At 41.5% G+C, this 23,625-nt stretch overlaps 1 protein-coding gene across 5 annotated transcripts in view; it reads right to left on the minus strand.

Moving 5' to 3' along the window:
* Positions 1 to 23,625, minus strand: part of LOC143145623 (venom dipeptidyl peptidase 4) — a 290,218-nt gene that overhangs the window by 21,160 nt on the left and 245,433 nt on the right. For all 5 annotated transcript variants that reach the window (XM_076309552.1, XM_076309472.1, XM_076309383.1 and 2 more), the window contains 2 exons: positions 9,834 to 10,056; positions 1,776 to 1,963 (listed from right to left, as the gene is read on the minus strand). In XM_076309552.1, the coding sequence (XP_076165667.1) occupies positions 1,776 to 1,963; positions 9,834 to 10,056 (411 nt within the window). The remainder of the gene's footprint in view (positions 1 to 1,775; positions 1,964 to 9,833; positions 10,057 to 23,625) is intronic.

The raw sequence follows: 23,625 nt of genomic DNA on the forward strand, positions 1-23,625 counted from the left end.
GTAAAAAGTTTTGAGCGTTTTTCGTTAAATGGCTTTAGTGAGCCATATCTCGCGATGTATACGTTACATTTTGTTATTCTATACTGCAACTTAAAGGAGGCGTCGCCACAGAATGTAGCTCCTCGATGTCGCCTCGTACTATTCTAATTCGTTTAATCGGTCGTTAGTTTCATTCGTTACTTATCAATTTTAAACAATTTATCCACTCCACCGGCAACGTAGACGGAAAAGTAAACTGAATTCCATGTGTAAGGAGTGGGGCAAGGTTGCATGGGCGGGGTGAGAAAAGTAACGGATGTACCTATTGTATTGTAGTTAGGTATACCGTGTTATACCTTATACCTGGTGTACCAATACAATAGAAGCACTCGTTACTTTTCCCATTCCTCGCGCTTAGAAATCAGCTTATTTTTCTATCTACGTTGTTTACAAGTGTTCAATAAAGAACTTCCGATAGCCGAACATTTCATCGTCTAATCTCATTCCCAACAACTCCACTCCTTCGGACACGCCCACTTCTTCAGACACGTCCACTTCTTGAGACACACTCATTCCTGCAGACACACCTACTCCTTCGAGCACTTTTTCGGACACGCCCCCTTTAGGCCACGCTCCTCCCCTTTAGGATACGCCCACTGTTATATTCGTTGATCAAAATGGGAGAAATGTGAGATGTTTTTGAATGTTGTATCGAGCATTCGGCGAACGGAGGAATTGAGTATAGAAACTGCAGCGTAAAGTAGAAAAAACAAATGTAACGTAAATATGATAGCGGTACAACTGCTGATGTTATTTGCCGAGTTATGTCGAGTTGAAAACAATGTTTCAATATTTTACGAATTGAAAATTTGGTAAAATGCAGAAAATTGAATTGTCGATGCGCGGTTAAAGCTGTCCACCCTATACATTTTTCGTATAATATTTATAATTCCCGATAAATAGAGGAACGCTTTATGACCCATTCTATACATTTGTGGCAATGGCGAGGGTGAGAATAAGGAATTGTGCAAGTCATTAAATTCGAAGACGTTGGTTCCTCTTTTGTTGACGGTGTCTGACAAGGAACGATCGTTCATTTGCATTGAAATCGTTTAAATTATGATCCACGGCCGCGGGAATAAATTTACATTACTGTTATATTTTTCGCTTGAACCGCGGGATAAATTTTATTGCGCTTATTGCGTCGCTATTATTTGCAACACAGCGTCGGACTTTTGCGATATTTATGTTAATTTCTGGTGACGTGTATCATTTTTCGCGCGTAACGCAGTATACACCGTTTATAATAAACATCGGCAAAACTAAACCGCAAAACGCACAATGTATGTAAATAAACTTCCATTTAATTTCTCGTTAATCATCCAATACGACTAATGCGGGATTAATTACAAACAATGAATAATTTATGCACCGCGCAACGGTAGTTAATAACTTCACTGTATTTACGATTAATTATCCGATGTTATTAATCACCCGAAACGAGCAAGATTTCCAATTAAAAGTTCACCCTGACGCTACCACATAGTGTCTTCGTGGTTGTTTAATGACAAAAATTGTACATCGTCGTGTTCAGTTTCGTTCTTGAAAATTGCATTTAAACAAAACTAGAAAACTTCTCTTAGGGATTTTCTAACAATTGCGAATATGTCCTCGCATATACATCTGGTTGTGTATTTAATACGACGAATAATGTCGCGAAGTAAAAAATAATATAAATAAAATAAATGATTATTTTCGTCGGTAGAGCGAGGCTGGAATCACAAAGGAATACTCACACGAAAATCAACATCGGATATTTCGTAGCACCAGTCAAATCAGCGTCAGGTGGAATCAGTAGTCTAACTCGAGCGTTGAATCCACCAGGAACGGGTACTTTATAACGGTGCACCACCGGTTGTGATTTCTCAGCGATGATCTCCGAGACTGCCGCGTTGTCCTCCCACACGGACAGCTTCGAGGATTTCTGGGAAAAGTAAAGACCATCTCGTAGAAATTCAATTTTGAATTGGCACATTTTACGTCCAATTGGATTTCGATTACTAAATGGAGTGTCGTAACACCGATAGCTTGCGCATACACGATTAATTCTGGATTAGAATTTACCGTGGTATGGGTTAAGCCTGAGGTATTTTTCGTTTCACTTTCGAAGCGATTAGGTCAGATCTGAGGTATTTACGTGTTTATCGGCAAAATGGTTAGGTCTGCAATGATTGTCGTTTAATCAACGAAACGGAATTAATAAAATTTATTAACCGAATCTCGTGTCGTAATATTTTCGATTCTTCTTCGATAGAATCTACATCTAGATGGGAGGTGGAGATATACTTGTCCATGTAAAAAGAAAGTAATAGGTACTTGCAGCATCTATGGCTTCGATCGTAAAATTTATTGACTGTCAATAAGTCGTAAAGGACTTCTGCCTCTTGACTATTCAATATTTAAGCAAAACTACGTTCGGAATTCTTCAACCGATGTGGTCCCAAGATCTGTATTTAAATAGAGAAAAAACAGTCACCTCCAACGTTCAATCGATACTCGAAAGCTTCTTTTCCTCCTCTCATGGGATCTCTGCGACTTCTAAACCTTAATTTACTCTTACTTTACTATTTTACCCAATGAGAGACTGTCCAATTTATTTACAGGGGCCAGTCAAAGCGGAGGAAATGAGGTTGTAGGAGACTCTCGATCAATATTTTAGGATTCCGACTAGAGCAAATCCTTCGTTTGATCATCCTTACAATGTCTGGTTTCGTTAAAAATGTTGGAAAAAGACTGAGTCTTCCTATATACCCACGTAATATATTTTTCCATTAGCTCACTTTTCTCGCGAATGAAACGACGCAGATGTCAGATATAATTTTTTTTAACGCATTATATTCCTACGACACATATATATTACAGTCACTAATATTTCATGTCGCGTTTCAAGGCACTATAATCAAATACGATTAACGTAACGGAGAAATCTAACATTCGAAAGCGTCGTTCGATGCAACTTTTCGTGCAAATGTACAGTTCGCGCGTGAGAAGATTACATCTGGAGCTACGGTAGATTTTACTCATTCGGGATCTTACTCATCCCCTCGGGCGCAAAAAGGTTACGTGTTACGCTGCTGACCAAATAGAATCCACCATAACTTCAAACGCAATTTTCTCGCGTGCGTACTATATATGCGATTTTGAAAACTGCAATACTTTCATTCGTAATAAACTAAAGAAAGGATTCCTAAATATCTGTTGCGTGTCCGAGGAGATGGCTTCTAAACAAACGAAACTCACCATAATTCCAGGTGCAATCTTCTCGCACGCATATTCTACATGATTGTAAAAACTGCAATACTTTCATTGGTAGTAACTTTCGCGATCATTTCTTCGAGCGCAAAAGAGATGTGTGTATATCTGTTCCGTGTCTGAGAAAATGGGACCCGTCATGCCTTCAGATGTAATCTTCTCGCGCGTGTACTATATATGCGATTTTTAAAACTGCAATACTTTCATTCGTAATAAATTGAAAAAGGGATTTCTGAATATCTATTCCATGTCCGAGGAGATGGCTTCTAAACGAACGAAACTCACCATAATTCCAGGTGCAATCTTCTCGCACGTATATTCTACATGATTGTAAAAACTGCAATACTTTCATTCGTAGTAAGTTTCGCGATCATTTCCTCGAGCGCAAAAGAGATGTGTGTATATCCGTTTCGTGTCTGAGTAAGACTGCATCCTCAAGTGCAATCTTTTCGCGCTCGTACTGTAGGTATCTCAAGAAAAAAAACCTAGACTGGCGCACGCGGGACATTTTAACGAAATCTGTCACCCGACACCGTTGATGGAACCATTCGAGCTGTAGAAAAGTGACTAATTCGTAGTCTGGTCTCAGTTGTATCGCGCATCCAGTCTTCCTCGACGGACACGTTTTAAATCAGAGCTTTCTCGTCCTCGATTTGTCGCGACTACGGTGAAGAATGACGTCTACCCTCTTCTTTCTGACGCGCAATCGAAGCCTTTGCACTCCGGTCGCGCGATCTCAGAAACAGATGGTTCAAGTTTTAAGCCACCATGCATCAACGTCGAACACGCAGCGGACCGTTTTCTTACCAGCGGTAGAGACACCGTTGAGTTTAATGTATTATTCCGCGCGTTTAATCTCCCACGCAGTCGACAGATTTAGCGAGTCCCTGTGGCTTTCCCGTCGCTGGCCAAATTTATAAATCGTCATCGCAGGTGTTAATCCCTGAGAGGATCGACTGCTGGCTTCGGTTCTGGTCCATCGTCGTCGCCGAGCCTTCTGCTGGTTTACGCTTCTACCAAGGGAACCAGTCTGGGGGGTACTAAGGATCCTCTTCAGTTAGTCGGATTCACCAGCTAGCGCACCAGATGCTACACTTGTCACGAGGAGACGTGTGCTTCCTCATGATTTTGCAAGTGCACGAATATTCGTCAAGGATCCTTTCATCCTTCTAGGGTTATCAAAGGTACCGTTCAAGTTGGAATCGTGGCTACTTTATCACTTCGAATCTTTGCCCCACCACCTGGTCAGCTGTCGTCCAATGTGATGTTGCTACTATACACTTGTAAAGGATTCCTGTATCTCTTTTGGGCTAAACTCCTTGTATCTTTGCAGGGTTATCGAAAGTACTGTTTCAGTTGGCATTGCAGCTACCACTTTAAATCTTGCGCGTTGCTTCACCACCTGGCCAAGTGTCATTCATGTTTCTTCGCGATGTTGTCACTGTGCAAGTATTCGTGAAGGATCCTTGTATCCTTTTAGGGCTAAATTCGAGTTACCGTTTCAGGTAAGTATATGCGAAGGATCCTTGTATATTGTTAGGGTTAAATGTGAGTCAGTGTCTCGTGCAAGTATTCGTGAAGGACCCTCGCATCTTTCTAGGATTATCAAAGATACCGTTCAGGTTGGAATTGCAGCTACTTTACCTCTTCGAATCTTATGCCTTGCACTACCATCTAGCTATGTGTCGTTTGTGTGATGTCGCCACTGTGCAAGTATTCGTGAAGGATCCTTCTATCTTTTTAGGGCTAAATCCAAATTAGCGTTCTCTGTAAGTATCTGTGAAGGATTTTTGTACCTTGTCAAGGCTAAATGTGAGTCAATGTCCCGTGTAAGTATTCGTGAAGGATCGTATTCTCTCGACAGTCTTACAGTCCACTAGCAGTCGGTCCACATAACCGTCTTTGTTTTCCATCGATAGATCATTCCTCGGGAACAAGACGTTTTCAGCTACTCCGAGTGTCGTAAATATAATTCAAACACTGGACAACTACACGAGACAACGTGCAACGCGAGGAGTTCAATTTCCTGGAGAATTTCATTTCTGCCGAATGTACTTCCTACACCAGTAAAAGTCCGACATCTAAAATCAGCGAACGGAGTATTTCCCACTTGGATATTATACTATCGGCCATCGATGGCGGAGATGGTCGATCGCGCAAGAACAGGACACTTTCCATTCATCGTTTTCCCCTTAACAGAAGGAAATTAGTTCTTCTGAGGTCGTCTGGTCGGAGGGAGGTGCTTGTCCGTGAGAAAAGCCGATTACCAGCTGTAATCGTCCGGCACCTAACGCCCGATAAAGGAGCTGAACAATGGAATTTTCGCTTTCCAGGTTTTTTTTCCGCCCCCTTCGTTTTCGTCAATCGCGACAGACGACGTCTCGCGATGTCTCGGTTCCTTTCAATTCCCGTTTATCGTGTCCCGTCTTTTTCCGCGATAATCTAATTACGAGCTGGATAATTGAACGTCTCCCTCTCTCCTGCTCAGCTTTCCTAACGAAACTGGCAACGTGTTATTGCCTTCCCATCGATCGTAACGTTTCACCTTTTTGCCCTTTACGTTCGTTGATCTCGGCGTCCTCTCAATGGATTTGAATCGAGCGTTAAGTTGGTCTAAGGGGAACGAGAGCTCTCGTAAGGCAGCGTAGCACTACTGTTTATTGAAACTGCGAGACGGAGGGAGACGAACAAAGACGAGAAACTTCGGCGCGTTCGTTTGACTCCTTGTTCGATGAAATTGATACCGTCGGGAGTGGGGATGAGAGAACGGTTGAATATGTGCGGATCTTCCGCGTGTACTTCGAAATGTGACGATGTTGCTTTTGCATCTGTGGAGTAGAGAAAGTAGAATCGAATACTTCCTGTACGGTAAGTAACGGATACCATTGAGAACGGGGATGAGAGAAAGCTGGGATACCTTCGGTGAGTACTTTGAGATTTCACTATATTATCAATTTGACGATATTGTGTGGAATAGGGAAAGTATGATGGAATACTTCTTGTATGGTAAGTAACTGATACCATTGAAAACGGGGATGAGAGAAAGCTGGGATACTTTCGGTGAGTAGTTCGAGATTTCACGATATTGATTTTGAATAAGTGGAGTAGGAAAATTATAATCGAATACTTCGTGTATGATAAGTAATAGATACCGTTGAGAGTGAGGATGAAAGAACGATGGGATGCCTTTGGCGAGTACTTCGAGAAGTGGTGATATTGTTTTTGAAAGTATCAACCAGGGGAAGTACGATAAATAATTGATATTATCGGGAGTGGGGATGAGAGAACGGTGAGATATGCGAGGATCTTCCGTGAGTGTTTTCAAATGGGACGATATTGTTTTTGAACGTACGGAGCAGGGAAATATGATCGAATACTCCGGGTATGATAAGTGACGGATACCGTCGGGAATGGCGATGAGAGAACGATGAGATATATTCGTGTGTTTGTCGAGTACTTTGAAAAATCACGATATTGTTTTCGGAAGTGCGGATCGGAGGAAATCTGACTAAATAATCTCAGCGTGATAAATACTATAACTTGTACTTACGTAGAAATAAATATCGAGAGGGGTCGACCATTATATTTTAAATAGACGAAAAGGATCAATAACACATCGCTTGTCAATTGACTCTTCACTCGATGCGTTCGTTCTAAATCCCCCACGCACGTGTGTACGCACACACTCGATGTACTTAAAGGGCTACACACACTCTTTAGAAATAAACACGCGATCTCTTCCGCGCAATTCAACATTTCATTCCACACCCGAATCTCCATTGTCCAGAATTGTTTAAATACGCACACGTAGTTAATCCTTCCACACTTGTGTACGATAATGCCCCGGGTATTGATAAAATTTGTTGCTCGGTTTCGTGATTCAGGGACCATCACCGTTGTCATTGTTTGCGTTTCTTCGTTCCATTGTATCCAATTGCTGTTGTGACAAAAAATTCTCCACCCGTGCCTCGCGTATTGATAATTGCCGGCCCCGATTTTCGAACATTACGCGAGGCACTACCGTAGCTTGTAAATAAGGTTCAAGTACCCTCGTGAGCACTTTGGGGAGTGCTAGACTCGAGTACTTGAATTCTGCTACCTCGAGCGTCAGTGCTCGAGCACTGGTATTCGAGTACTCGAACTTGGCCACGTTCTTTGTTGCGTGTCCAGAATTATTATATCGATACGGATACGTTTTATTCGTCGTTTAATCCAGTCGGACATCGAAACTCGTACGCATATTATCGCGTACAAAATGCGAGGGTCGGTCGTATCCTGTTTGTTTGTTTGTTAAGCGGCGGTAAAATTTATTTAATTCGATCGGCTGATAACGGTTGCATGTTGCCTGCACGCGTCTCGGATAAACGCGATTTTACCACGACAAATTGTTGTCCGCGTGGTCTGCAACGATTTGTCAAACGATTATAAAGCACGTCGTTTCACCGTATGAATAGCTTGTTTATTTATAATGGCGTCCGTGACGCATGAAAAACGGGTGACTAACGATTCATTAAGTGGCGGGTAGTTTCGCGTTCAATTTTCAAGTGCAAACAATGGAATTGTACTATTTTCGACAAATATTCCTCGCAGTTTAAAGGTACCGAGGTGGAACGGAACAAAAAGACGACGACACAATCCACTGGGTGTGAATGAAAAAAAGTCCGAGAAAGGGTAGGAGCGGGTTGGAAAATTAATTAAATTAAAATTCTATCGGTTAGTTAAATAAAGGTTACGGGAACGGGCAATTCGATTTTCGTTTCAATATTCTCAAATAGCAAATATAATAAGGGAGCCGAAATGATTAAACAGTAACGTGAAAATTGAATACGATCGATCAAGAAGCGGTATATTTCCTATCGCGTGGAATTTCGATTTTTCATTTTAATATTCTCGTATTGAAAATATAATAAGAGAAGCGAAACGATTAAACAGTAACGTGGAAATTGAATACGATCGATCGAGAAGTGGGATATTTCATATCTCGTGGAATTTCGATTTTCATTTTAATATTCTCAAATAGCAAACGTAATAAGAGAGACGAAACGGTTAAATAGTTACCTTACAAATTGAATACGGTCGATTAAGAAATGGGATATTTTGCTACGCGTGGAACTGTGATTTTCACTTTAATATTCTCAAATAACAAACGTGACGAGACGCGAAACGATTGGATAGTAACGTGAAAATTGAATACGATCGATTAAGAAATGGGATATTTTGCTACGCGTGGAACTGTGATTTTCACTTTAATATTCTCAAATAACAAACGTGATGAGACGCGAAACGATTGGATAGTAACGTGAAAATTGAATACGATCGATTAAGAAATGGGATATTTTGCAACGCGTGGAGCTTTGATTTTCCTTTCGAAATATTTCCGAATAATCTTTCCACGTTTTCGGGACACCGACGGAGGAAAATCCGCGGCATCGAATGGAGAAACTCTCTCTCTCGAGGGTGTAAGAAACGAGTTACGGGCGAGAAAGATCGGCGAGCAACGAAAGAAGTTCGGATATCGAGGATTCGAGGTCCTCTCTCCTCGGATTCGCTCGTGTGTCTAAATCTGTCGCCTCGATTTGTTACCTTTCCACCAACCGCGGACGTTTCTAACAATAAGCGGCGGCATAAAACATAGATCCGGAACGTGAGGTTGGTAGAGTGCCGCCGCTTCCGGGACACTGACAAATAACTGTGGTACACGTAGAAGAGATCGACGATTTATCGGGCCGGCTTGCTTATGTAGCGACTTTTCGCGATCAAGCGAGATTTTTCCGAGTCTGGTCTGTAAGTTCGTGCTAGCGAATAAATCTGGCTGCTCGCTATTTGCTCGCGCGCGAATTAAGATCGAAACTTCGACGCAACCGCTGAGATTGTTTTTTTAACCGTTAATTTGCTCCAATCTCTCCTTGCTCGTTCCCTTAACAAATCCCCCGACCGCACGTACGAGCAAAAACTGTGAGCGATGAATCGGTCGCAGAGGGATTCTTTGCGCAAAAATGAATCGAAAATGTGGAATAAATTTGGACGGTAGGAGGTTCCGTTTATGAGAAAATCGATCTTGAAGATTCTTCGGAACACGCGTGCGATCGAGTGCTTGTAAACGTTTTAACTTGTTCACCTAAGATCGATGGAGTACAAACTGTACTATATCACTCGATACGAACACCAACTCGAGTGGAAATAACGCGTGTCGGTCAGACGAGAGTCAAGCCGTACTTTGAAATTTTCAAATTTATTCTCTCGAAAAGGAAGCCTCGTATCGAGACGTTTCATTCCATATTTTTGATACGTTCCTGTACGAGGAATCTACGTTCGTTCGAACTCATTCATCTACCGCCGAATCTGTACAATCTCGCGTGTAAGAGCGAATCTTGGTATTTTAGAGAGAATTAAAATTGAGACGTCCGGTGCGCGCAATTTCTTTCGGAAGTAATCTTTCTTTCTATAGGGTGTGTTTTCTGGAGCGTGTATAATACTCTCTGTACACTATGTACCCTAGCGCGAATCGTGTTCAACACCGACGACCAACAACGCCCACTCACCCTGTTGTAAATGGCGATGTCAGGCACTCCAGGGCCGGCGCAAGTGAGCACGTAATGCGAATGATCGGTGGAAAACTTGGCCGTGTTGTACAGACACCGGCTTCTGTCCGTTTCACGAACGATGCTGCAGCTCAAGCACTTCGGTTTGCGGTCCGAGCCGTGCACGGACATCTTGTACAGATGTTGCACCGCGGACTCCTTCTCCGTCGTGGCTAGGTAATACCTACAGAACGGGCAAAAAAAAAACAAAAGAAAAATGTTAAACGATCGTTTGCATAGCTATGTTTCCGCTTTTAATGGCTTTGTAATCGGCGAGCACGGGGCTAGAATTTGCATTTCAACGAGCTCGCTTTGTTTACGGTATTAACTAACACCGCTGCTTCGGACCGAAAAAATTTCTCGATACACACGTTTTCGTTACCGGGGGTGCCTCGAGTCCCACGAGAGTTGAATTTGAAATTGAAATGCCGTAAAATTTTCTATTTTACTTGCAGATTCCGGGATGGGGTGGGGGGTGGGGGTGGGGTGGAGAAAAAAATATTATCGTTACAACGGTCTTGACGGGAATTATTTTTCTCCCGTTACATTACTTTAAATAAGAATAAAGTAAATATTCTATAATATAAATATTATAGGAGTTGGAAATTATAAAGAAATATTCGATTGATATCAGAAGATTGCGTTCATCTTTCTCTCTTCTTTCACTGAAATTTAATTTTCGCTTGCTTCTTTTTTATATATTCGCTTTTATTTAGCATCGATGCTTCTTTCACTTTTATTACGACGTGCTTTTGTGTCATGTTTGTCCATAAAATTGTTGTCCATTCTCAGCTACGTTAAGATAAAAAAGATCAGAAGTATCGTCGAAATAATTTATCTTTCACCGCGTCTGTTATCGTTCTCTCGATTTACGTACATGGATGTTTATCGATATTATTATCGTTAACATTTTCATAATTCACTGACGTGGTTGTTCAAGCTGTGACAGGGCTGGTTACATATACGTTTTCAAGGTGAGGGTCAAGTTTGACGGAACTTACGTCAGATGTACTCGAAGCTGTTAAGGCTGATTTATACGTTTCGCTAGCACTGCGAGTAGTAGAGCCCGTAACGTGATCAGACCACTGGCTCCATTTGCATTAATGTGAATCGATTGCTCGCAGTTAATCAATGCGTGATTAACCTGAATTACGGGGTTCTTTCCCGGTCTAAATTCGGACCGATTTCACCGCTTCGTAGAGCTGATCAATTATCGACAAAAGCGTAAACGCTTTTGAAGGGGAAATCGAAACGGGGGACATTACTTTGCGCGCGGTGAATAAATCGATTAAAAATTAATAGACGGTTGGAAATTTAATTCGAAGCTAGACTCCGGTGGACGTTAGAAGGACGTGGGATTGAAAAATTTCGTAACGGTCAACCTTTCCAAGTACTTTAGTTACATAGCTTGTTCTGGACCGACTCCACCCGAAATTCTACCCTCGTTCATTCTTCACGAGCATGGACACGCATTTCCATAAAACTGAACGGATCCTCTTAAGACCGACTATGGCTGGGACCACTTTAGGCCGAAGGAAACTCTAAACTGAACTCATTTCGACAGAATGATGCACTTGAAAACCCCTTCTTTTCGTCCGTGTCCTATACCAGGCAGACACGTATCACAAAATTTCACGATGCTACACAATTTTCCCTATGTCGATATAATACCACGATTCTATTTACGCTGATCAAAGCAGGCTCCCTCAAGGGAGGGTGTTTCCATTCTACCTACCTAGAGCTCTCTTTCGCTACGAATACTTCAGACTGGAGGACCATTCCGTGTAAACTTATACCTTTAGAAGTGTACACTGTTTTTCTACCGCTAATACCTAACTCAGATACAACATAGACTCATTTAGTTAATTGGTAAGCGTTGCAGCGGGGGCAAAGATTCCTCGTTCGTCGAGACCTCGAGCCGTTTGGGGTTACTTTTCCGTAAAGGGGAAGTATTGCTCAATCCTGACTTACCTCACGTTTAACGTACCAACGTACCCGATTCAATGGAATTTAAATAATTCTTTATTCTCGAGACAGTCTTCCAATCTGGTGTCGACACGGACTATTTGACCACAAGAGTCCTGTTCAAGGTAGCGTTCCGATTGCTCAATTGGAATTAAGTAATCAATTACATAAGCGTACCGAGTTACTCAATTATTAGCAAAGTGGGAGTTTGGGACGTCGGACGAAACACTCGTCACAGACATAAAGAGCACTTGGACCGTCATCGATTGTAAGAGAGCTACCTTTAGGCGAATCTATCGAATTTGCTTCTCTATGTGTGGTTACTCGAGAATTAACTGCCCTATTCCATTGGTATGCCTTCAAAGCTAAGACCAAACCACATGTTTAGATAGCACAGAGAACTTCAAACCAGAGAGCAGAGTTCTCAGGATGCAGGACGTCATTTGCCAACTTTCAAATCCGGCGAAATTCTGGCGCTGTTGTGTGTCCTATAACGGGTGGGACTGTACGATATCGCCATTTTTTTCGCGATACTGCAACTACCTACGCTGATTAAAACACATCCTTTCACGAGAAGGTTTTATGTCTCGCACAATTCCTTAAAGCCAGAGGTCTCTCGGAGGCTGCTGCCCAATCTATACTGATCTTTTCTCTCTAGGATGAGACACTTCGGATTCTCCTGCTCTACACGTATCTTCCACACTGTACATTTACATTGATCAAATCTCGTTCCTTCGAGGAGAGACTATTTTAATTTGCTCCGCGCAGTTCTTTCAACCTGGGAACACACTTTGTCTCGAAGGACAGTCTTCGTTACACTTTTCTAAAATACGAACCGTACGATCCGAATATCTTAAAACGAAGTACAAGAACGAATTTCTTTTGTTCTTCTCAGATGGTGAATCGATTCCTGAAGTATTTCTCACGGGACATCTTGTAGACAACGATGGAAATAACTTTTGTAACTGTGATAATTTAATGTAAACTTTTATGATTTTGTATTTCTCATTCACCGATATTTTTCTATAAACAAATTATCGGTTTAAATATTGCTCTGTGTTTATATACTTCTTTAATCAATTATATTCAATGACTTTGTATTTTTCATTCACCGATATTTTTCTATAAACAAATTATCGGTTTAAATATTGCTCTGTGTTTATATACTTCTTTAACCAATTATATTCAATGACCTTGTATTTTTAATTTACCGATATTTTTCTACAAAAAGATTATCCGTGTATTATACATTGCGAAAAATGTATAGCGTGGACAACTTTAACCGCGCATCAACAATTCAATTTTCTGTATTTTACCAAATTTTCAATTCGTAAAATATTCTTCGTTACAGATCGATAATACAGAACTCGACGAAACTACACAAGTAAGAGGAAACGGAAATTACAAATATAAAATTGTTAAAATTGTTATAACAACGTAGAAATTTCAAGCCTCGTACATCAAATTACGAAGAATTAAAGAAAAATGTACTCGATGCTGATCTGATTCAACCCACGAGCATTCCGCAATATTGTTTTCAACTCGATATATCTCGGCAAATAAGATCACCAGTTATAACGTTATCAATATATTTACGTAACATTTTTTTTTCTATTTTACGCTGCAGTTTCTATATTTGATATTACATTTTTCTCTTAATTCCTCCGTTCACCGAATGCTCGATACACGATTAAAAATCATCCCATATTTCTCCCATTTTGATCAACAAATATAAAAGGGGGCGTAACCTCAAAGGGAGGGGCGTGTCTTAAATGAGAGGGAGCGTGGCTTAAAGGGGGCGTGCCCGAAAAAGGGGGAGTGCTTGCAGGAATGGGTGTGTCTGAAGGAGTGGAGTTGTTGGGAATGAGATCGAACGATGAAATGTTCGACTATCGGAAGTTCTTTATTGGACACTTATGAGCAACGTAGATAGAAAAATAAACTAATTTCTAAGCGCGAGGAATGGGAAAAGTAACAAGTGTTTCTATTGTATTGGTACACCAGGTATAAGGTATAACACGGTATACCTAACTACAATACAATAAGTACATCCGTTACTTTTCTCACCCCGCCCATGCAACCTTGCCCCACTCCTTACACATGGAATTCAGTTTACTTTTCCGTCTACGTTGCCGATGAGTGGATAAATTGTTTAAAATTGATAAGTAACGTATGAAAGTAACGACCCATTAAACGAATTAGAATATTACGAGGCGCCATCGAGGAGTTAGAGTCTGTGGCGATGCTTGGTGGGAGAAGAGGTCTGGACCAAGCTTCTCCCATCACAGGAATCTTTTCTAAGTGGTCGATCTATACATTTCTACACTTGGAATACATTTTCCAATTGATCTCCCTATTAGACTGCTCGAGAATCCTATTAGACTTTCGTATTCAAAAATATCATATTAAATATCGTCGGTGCGTGTGCGTATACTTTTTTTACACAAAGTGTACAACTGTGTATACCATTTACCAATTACAGCATACAATCTTACGAATATTTCACGAATCTTTCCTGTTCGCAGCGCAGTATTATTTGTATCGATCGAAGTTCGTTCTCTCGATGGAAACTTCTTTCGATTCGTCTTTCATCTCCTGCGAAGTCGAGGTCATCCGATTTCTTCGTAGACGTCGCTCATCTTATCAAAACCTAGGGGACGTTCCCTTTTTGCAATCTGACGTCGTGGATACCCGGAGGGGAGGGGGGATAGCGAGAACGACGTCTGAGCAATTTCCGTGGCGCGGTTCGACGTATTCGCAACCGGATATCGGTGGGCCAAACCGGAACTTGGGCTCCTACACAGGCAATTTTGCCACGACTAATCCGTGCCTAATCTAAATCTCCGTTCGTCGACTTAGCCCTCACTATCGCGCCACTTACCTCGCTATTTCTATGCGCATAGATCAGACGTGGCGAGTTCGTTGGACAAACAAGCTGACATCCGGCTGGCTTCGAGCAGTTACCGAACGTGTTTCCTCGGTTCGAACGAGGCAGTGGATAATGCGAGCCAAAGGTTATTCGAATTTTCTTTCCCCGTTTTCAAGATACCGTGTCTTGTTTCTACCATAGTGGTTGTACATAGCGACTCATTTGTCGCGAGAACGTTAAATATCACTGCTATTAGAGATACGGATAAGTCGTCGAGGTCATTTTAAGATTCACGACTTCGTTAGTCGTCGAACTCCTCTCGATTTTGACTTGAACACCACGTGATTAGATACGATATTACAGGAGAAAGGTTAGTTTGAGATGATCTCGAAAGCAATTTTTTTTTGTTTCATTTCTTTGTACGTTCGACAAGAGGTTATTTAAGGTACTCGTGACACACGAGACAGCTTGTCAATATTTTTTTATATCATAGTATCATAAGTATTATTTATATTATTTTGTACAACTGAATTATTTTCGAGTCACCCGTTACGTAGAAGGGCGTTTCAGACGCGCGAGTGTAAGCCCAGGTAAAGTATAAAAAGTACTGAACATTACGATAAGCTGAATGCCCTCAGCCTTCCTGTTCGCGTATCAAAAGTTGATAAGGATACCGAGGAAAAAAGTAGGGAAAGAAACGAAATGTCAGAACGTTGAAAATTGTTCGCTACGGTTGTTATTTGTTGTATTTAACTCCGTTTACGGTGTCTGGTTTTCAATTGCAAATAACGCCGTTCCGTGGATTCTCAATTGTTTGCATTTATTCTATAACAGTACCGCGAGCGTTCAAACATTCGAGAATTCAATTCTCTTTTACGCACTCGTTTAACCGATATTTTCCAAAAAGATATTAATCGTATTCGTTCGTGAAAATTGCGAAGATTTGATACTCTTCGGTGTATACACGCGCGACAAATCTTGAAACATTCGACCGAACAGTGTCCTCGTAATAAATTCACAAGGATACTCCTTATTTCAGGACGTCCAATCGTAAAAACTCCCTTAAAACGGGATCGCTTGCGTACGACAGAAAATGCACATTTTATTCCTTTTCTTCGCTGAAAATAAATGCATTCTTGACGAAAAACAGCAATAAATGTCGCAGTCTTAGCAAGAGTCTCGCGACATGCCAGGAGAGTGGCAATTAAGCGTTCTTATGTCAGACGTTTGGATCCAAAGCTGTTAGCTTTAATTTATAACGCTCCGCTACTACTGCACGCGGTCCAGCCTGTAACGCGATCAAACTACTGGCTCCATTTGCATTAATTCGGATCGATCGTTCGCAGTTAACGAACGTTCGATCAATCCGAATTATCCCGGGTTCTTTTAATGCCAAATTCGCGCACAGACTGTCGATATTTCACGGTGACAACAGATGCAATTATCGCGTCGTTAAAATATCGAATCTCGCGAGGCACATCGGCTAATTTAGTCGTCTCTTGGCGAGAGACTTTCGGCCAGTTTCTCGACGAAAGTTTCCACTGATTTTTAATTAGGAAAGTTTCATTTTTCATAGACGCGGAAAAGTCAAAAGACCTTGGCGGTCTCCAGAGCGGTGTCTATATCGTGTTAGGTCGAACAGATAGTTTAATTTTTACTCACTCGGCTGTTGTTAATTGTACCCAACGGTACGAGGGACTCTTTTGTTTCTTACAGATTTTTTATCCGGGACACACTATTCGTGCAATTATTGAAAATTTTTTCTCGCGCGGATGTAAATTATTCGAAGCACTCCTCTACCGTGATTATCGTTCGGGACTTAATTACTTCGATTCGATATCGCGCCACGGATATTCGTGTAATCGTGTGCATTCGAGACTGTACTTTATACGTCGAAGTTCGATCGTTTCGGTGCCACTTTCAGTTTCTTCTTTTATGCTTTTTCCTAGTTTTACAACCGACGTGTACGCGTTCCTATAACATCGGAGAAAGAAGTTCGCGTTTCCATGTTGTCGACGTAATCACCGCTACCGATTGGCCGAATTGCTTCGCGTGGCTGTAAATTAGTTCATAAATAAAAGTTCGTAGGCACACGAAACAGGGTATAAAGAAAACCTCTGCTTTTGAAGAAACGGTGAAAATTCGAACAAGAAAATGAACGAAGAAATGTTCAAATATTGAAATCAAAATAAAGAGGTGCACGAGTGTTAAATACAGATTTAACGATTCTATTTTATATCATCGATTCGGTTCTCGAAAAAAAAAAAAAGAAAGAGTCTTAGAAAAATGGAAGGAGTCCAGTTCGGTTTCCTTGGTACATAAACATTGTACGCGTATCGGTATCTTACAACTGTGGGGCACATGTATAAAAGAATAAACATGTGGACGCGGTGAAATCCGAGTCACCCAAGGGATGACAGTATTTACGCTCCGGCGAATGGTCATCGTGCTTGAATGCAGAAGTAACCTACCTCAAGCTGCAAAAATGAAACTCAACGTTGCACGATTCATAAATTCCTCTCTCGATATTTTTGCAAAAATGTCAGCCGGATGCTATTTACATATTTCTCTTTGGTACGGGCACAATACGTTCCCCGATTCGAAGTTTGAACGAAACTTGTTTATCGTGCCAGCGTATGCGGCTCGATATAGCGAGTCGTCTTCGTTTATAGCACATTTTCCCATTCGAATGGTCTGAATTGAAACCAGGACATCTGATCCACGAAATGATAAAAGCGACGTGTTTCTACTGTACACTTGTTGCGAATATTCATTCGAATTAATACAAGTTTCAAGTGCCAGTCTCTGGTTTAATGACACGTGTTAACGTTTTCGGGGGAAACTCCACCACGAAGAGAAACTCGACGCCGATTTGTTCATCGTGTCGCCACTCGTTCGAATAATTTCATATACCCGAATGACTCTTTTGCATTCAACAATAGAAAGAAAATCGTCGAACGAAAGTTGCTCGGGCTGATGACAATGCGATATCGATAATTTGTTTATAGGTAGAGACGTAGAGAAGAAGGTACGTAGGTGAAAGTCGTTTTTTCTTTTAACGAGATATGTTTTCTATTTAAATTTCGAAAGAGCAAGATAAATACAATGACCTGCGATTGAAGGTCATCCAAGTTTACACAAGGTGAATTATAATGAAAAACAAATTGTTCGCAGGTAGTGTTCGAATAATTTCGTGTTTCTCTGCTGGTTGGTATACTCTTATTTTAATCGTTGAACCGCATCACTGAACGTAAATAAACATCGAATCGTACATAGCATTATGAGCGCTTATTAATTAATTTGAATTAATCTATTGATCTAAGAGCGTGGTTAACGAAGCGCGTTATCGAAAACGGAAAAGAATTGCAATGCGTTCGTATGCTGAAATATTTCGCGATCATTCCTCGGGCTGTTTTTCGAATGATATTAAAAACTTTTCAAGAAACAGGAGATTGAACGAGTTAAAAATTTAATTTTCTATTACTGCTGACCTTTTGTAACCTCGAATGAACTTCCATTATAGGTCATTGCACGGGTCTTGAAACACTATCAGAGTGTAAATAAAAAAACACATTTAATTAAAAAAAAAAAACAAGTTTGATCTTTATATCTCCTCTACGCCTTCGTCTGCAAACAAAATTATTAACATCATATTGTGTACACCGCGAAACCAAGCAACGTTTGTTCGACATTTTCTTTCTATCGTTAAAAACAAGCAACTTATTCGGTATAGCCTGTTTTAGACGTCTCACTCTGTATAAAAACATCCAGATATAACACACATCGGAATACTAACTAACATTATACAAATACATGAATTCGCGCGAATACTGTGCAAATATTACTATATACGAATTGAACGCGGATACAGAATAACGACTTACGTACAATCGTGCTATAGACAAATATATCTGCTATTGCTTAGTAAATAAACACTGCTGTTTGTAAACGAAATTCTATTTGCTAAAATTATCGGCTTCGCGAACGTCGTGCGAGCCAACGGTTTACGAAGCTTTGAAAATCTATTTTCAAGCTTTCATCGTTCGTCAGCGCCATTAGACGTTTTCTTTTTTCTTTTTTTCTCTACACGAAAGGTTTTGTAGAAACGAAATGAAATATTCAATTCGTGAAACGTTCGAACTTTCGATTACGAATCGTCGAGTGCCGGATTCTAAATCGATAATCGAAAAAAATTTCGTAAAAACGTCTCTTGCGAATTCGACGTTCCACTCGTGCGGTAAATTCCGTGTCATCGAAATACTACTCGAAAAAGTACAAATTCTCTCTCTCTCACTATCTTTCTCTCTCTCTCTCTGTAATGCAATCAGTCAAGCTTACAAATTAACAAGCCCTAGTTCGATATTGAAAATTAATAACGAACGAACGAAGAGAGAATACGATCTCGGTGTTTGCTTCGTTATCCGTGCGCCAAGACTTTGTTCGTCAACTCTAACAGGTAGAACAGGGTAATTCAATATCTTACGAGGGGTAATGGCCTGGGGGTTTGACACCCGTAGCCCCAAGATCAGCGTAAACTCTCCGCCATCAGGGGTAAAATCGAGGCTGGCGATGGGGACGGTGAAGAGAAGGGTCGGGTGAGGGGGGAGGGTGTAGTTTCGTTGGCAAGATGGATGAGCCTCGGGTCATTCAAAACGGATTAATTTCAATATCCTGTTAATTTGACCTCTCGCGTCGACCTTAAACGAGCCCAGCCCTTCGGTACGCCGCGTCCCTCCGAGGTAAATTCATTTAGAGGGGAACGGAGGGTCGGGGGTGGGGAGGGTGACGTTGATGTTCACCCTCCCGTTTCGTGTTCGTAAATCAGACACGATCCGATTTTAATAGGTGGAAAATGGTGTACGGTTAGGGCAATTTTCTCGTGGAAAAAACAATCACTCACGGCCTCATTAAGAAGGAAATTATAGCAATCTTTCAATTACGGAAATACCACCATCTGTTCAATTTGGTGCGCGAGTTCGTTGTGTAAATTATTATTCGTTCGTGAGGGAGTCAATTTTGGTTTGAAATAATTTTTGGTATCGTTGGTAACGATTACTTTTGTAAATAAAATTGAACACACTGTGTATTTTGAAGGTACTGGAAACGTCGTTGATTTCTATTTTGATTAAACGTTTTTCACTCGTTTCGGTAAATATTGTATAAGAAATAAATTCTTGAACTTATTTCGAATCGATTAAGATCACCTTGTCAATTAGTTTATTAGAAATTATTGTATAGCTTTCACGGTTACGCAGATCACCGAAATTAGCCGTACAATCTGAACAAATTATTCATTCGTAGCGCGCGATGTCAACCTATAAATCGACATCGTTGGACTCGTAAAGTTCAATGTCTTTCGATCATTAAATCACGATGGTTTTTATCGAATTCTACGCACCTGTGAATTCTCGACATAGTCGACTTGAATTATTCTCCTGTTCATCATTCGTATATTTATCCTCGTATCGGGACACAGAATTATTTCTAATACATTAAACGTTTAGCCGGTCAATCGATTTATAGTTGAGTCTCCGTTTCGCGAGACAAGTTACCGATTTTTCAATGCCGATATAAATCATTCGGTACGCTATTTGTAAAAATCGTTCACCCTTTGAAAATCACTGAAAATTTCCAACCTTTGACCGCGCGACTTATCGGAAATTTCTAGCGGTCGTGGTTTCAGTCCGCGACAATGTTTCATTTTTACGAATTTTTCGCTTACTAAAAATTTCCATTCTCGAATTTTCCACCTTTCGATCCTTTGCTGTTTATATCAAAAATTCACTCCATGAAGTATTCAAGTTTTGCATATTTTGCCTGGAAAAATTCCTACCTTTCAATGTTCCACCTACTAAATATTTCCATCCTTCAATTTTCCACCTGTTAAATATTTCCATCCCGCGATTGTCCATTCACTAAATATTTCTCCTCCTAATTTTCCAGCTGAAAGCACGTTTTCTGTTACGTGTGTTTTGTCCCTTGAAATGTTCACTCCCTGAAATTTCAGCACACGCATTAAAGTATACCTCTTACCGGGATTTCCACGAAAACACCCTACCCATAGAATTTTCCGCCTACGGAATCGCGTCCATCGTCTGAATTTTTCTTTTACCGAAATTTTCCTACCTCCGACATTCCCTACCGGAACTTTCCCCGGACAGAATTTTCCACCTCCCGAAAGTTTCCACCCTCCGAATTTCCCGCCTGCTAAAAATTCCCCCTTGTCGAATGTTCCAAAGTGCAATTACTCCTCTGCTATAACTCTCGGAGCGGCGGCCTCCACCTTCGTTGAACAAACAGAAATCTACAAAATGGGTCTTGTATTAAGTGCGGCGCGATGGCACCGCGTTAGACGGTAATTTCAGCGAGATCATCGTCAACGAGAGCACACATAAAGCCCGGGGAGTACTTTCTAAGTTATGTATCTTATGAAAGCCGATGAAAGTTTGAGTGGAGCAATTTAAAGTTGGCCTACCATGTGAAGCTTAACCCGTCACGGAGGAAATCCATGCTCGGTTGCTCGCTGAAGGGCAAGCTTTTGTTCCGGCGTTCAATAGCTATTTTAAAACGATCCATTCTTGAGAAGCGTGTAACACAAAAGTGAAACTGCGACCCGTGCCTGAGCGTGATTCATCGATCCGGTGGCCAACTATTTTTCGCCTGTTTAATTGTTCGCGTACGGCCAATATTGACTCTTTCCTTTTTCGCGTTACACACCGGGCGCGTGGCTAGTGACGTGGCGGATGAAAAATTGCGTCCCGAAGTTTCGGTTACGGGGTACCCGGCCGTTCGAGTTTCATTAATTTCGAACCCGTTAATTCGAATCTCTCTTTAATCCCGTTGAATTTCCAGCTGAAAATCATACGGGGAAATTGAATACGGGCGGTGTCTAACTCGATTTCATTTTCGTAGCAGCTATGCATTATAAACGGACGACCGCCGTACGGGAAGTATGAAAGTGTTTCTACGAATTCTGACAATTAATTTCCAATTATACTCGAAAACGACGAGACACCGCGCGAACCGTGAAACGTGTACGGGAAAACGGTTCGCCACCAGTTTCGTACGTCAGCACTCGGAGAATCAATTGATTCCACTTAATCGAGCGGACACGTTGACAATTTCGATCGAAACGTCGAGACCGTTCTTCGGGGAGGGGACCCAGTTGGGGAGGGGGCGGGGTAGAGACGGTGGCGGTGTAAAACAGCAATTCCTGGCGTGCCCCTTTATCCGAGTGAAGCCACACGTACCGTGACACCTCGCGAGGAAAACACAGACTTTCAAAGCTTACAATTTTTGTCGCGCGAGACGTTTGACTATTCCCGTAAAAGCCTCGCAGTGGGGTGCATTCTGCTCGCCTACTTCGCGGAACAATGGCGGCGAGCTTTAAAACCGCCTTTAGCGGGGTGCTCGCGAGCGCGCGTTTTAGCCTGTTAAATGCGCGGGAATTGTCACGTAGTGCTCGTAATTCCTGAAAGACCCGGGTTTGTTTGCACGTGCGAGCCAGCACGCACGGTTTAAGGCTTTTTCTCGCCGTGGGGATTATTTTCGCCGCGGCGCGGTGCCGCGAAACAAATCGCCCTGATAACGACCAAGTTTTTGAAACTGGTTCGTGTAATCCGCCCCGAAGAATCGTCGCGTTTGCTTCACGCTAGACGAGGGGGGGGGGGTGAGGACGACGTGAGTCGGTACAGGTGGACGGTTGAGCAAAATTCGTTCCGTCGTGTCTCTCTGTTCACGGGGACATTTTTATTCAGTTAGAACCAACACCTCTGACGTGACTGTCCCTGTAGGCTACTTTTCACGACACTGGCTACGGTAGCTACCGTAAGAGGGGACTTTATGGTTTTTCTTGCACCTGACAGAACCGTGCCGGAAATGTGCACGAAGTTCGTTCATCTGTTTGTCCAGTTCCCAGCTCGATGGACAGGTGGATTAAGCCGCTTTGTTGTCGACGATCGAGATCAGGATTAGGAGTCACCGTAAGATTAGTCGGTGGCTGTATTTCGGCTACTCTGTTTCGGAGTTCTTTGGCCGTGGTTTTTTTCCGGTGTACGGTGTCACGATTGACGTTCTACAGCCTTTTTCTTGATCGAGACAATCGCGATCGGCTGGAAATTAGGTTAGGATAATCGTATCATTGGACGACAGTGACGTTTCGACAAATGATACATCTAATCTTCTCTTGGGTATAGTCCCCGGCTGTCGATCACCTTGATTGATGCACAGCTCCAGTTCGAATTGCATGTACACTATCCTGATTAAATTCCTGTAGACTTTCTTGACTAGTGTAGCCTTCTTTTTCCACTACGATTGATCGAAGGTAAATCTAAGGTAACTGTAAGAAGAATTGACAGGAATGTTTCGTTGTGTACGATATACATTGTTTTCTTGCGTATAGTCTTCAACTGTCAGTCGTCTTGACCGAGATGAGGGTCTTTCTCGATTAAACTTTTGGAGACTTTTTCTCAATTAACTGCACTATAATTGGTCGAAGGTAAGTCTAGGGTAATCGTAACATCGGTTGACAGTAACGTTTCGACGAATGAGACATCTATTCCTCCCTTGAGTATAGTCCCCTATTGTCAGTCACCTTGACTGACGTAAATGTCCACTTTGAATTGCATGGACACTCGATTGTATGCACACTCAGTAAACTTCTGTAGCCTTTCCCAACTAATGTAACCTTTTTCTTAATTAATTGGTCGAAGGTAAGTCTAAGCTAACCGTAACATCTGTTGACAGAGATATTTCGATGAATAAGACATCCATTCCCCCCTGGAGTATAGTTTTCAACTGCCAGTCACCTTGACCGATGCAAAAGTCTTTCTCGATTAAACTCTTCTACAGTTTTCTAACTAGTGCCTTTAGTTTCAATAAATTCCATTGCAATCGATTGAAAGAAAATTTAGAATATTC

The sequence above is a fragment of the Ptiloglossa arizonensis genome, chromosome 1, assembly GCF_051014685.1.
Source record: "Ptiloglossa arizonensis isolate GNS036 chromosome 1, iyPtiAriz1_principal, whole genome shotgun sequence".
Taxonomy (NCBI): Eukaryota; Metazoa; Arthropoda; class Insecta; order Hymenoptera; family Colletidae; genus Ptiloglossa; species Ptiloglossa arizonensis.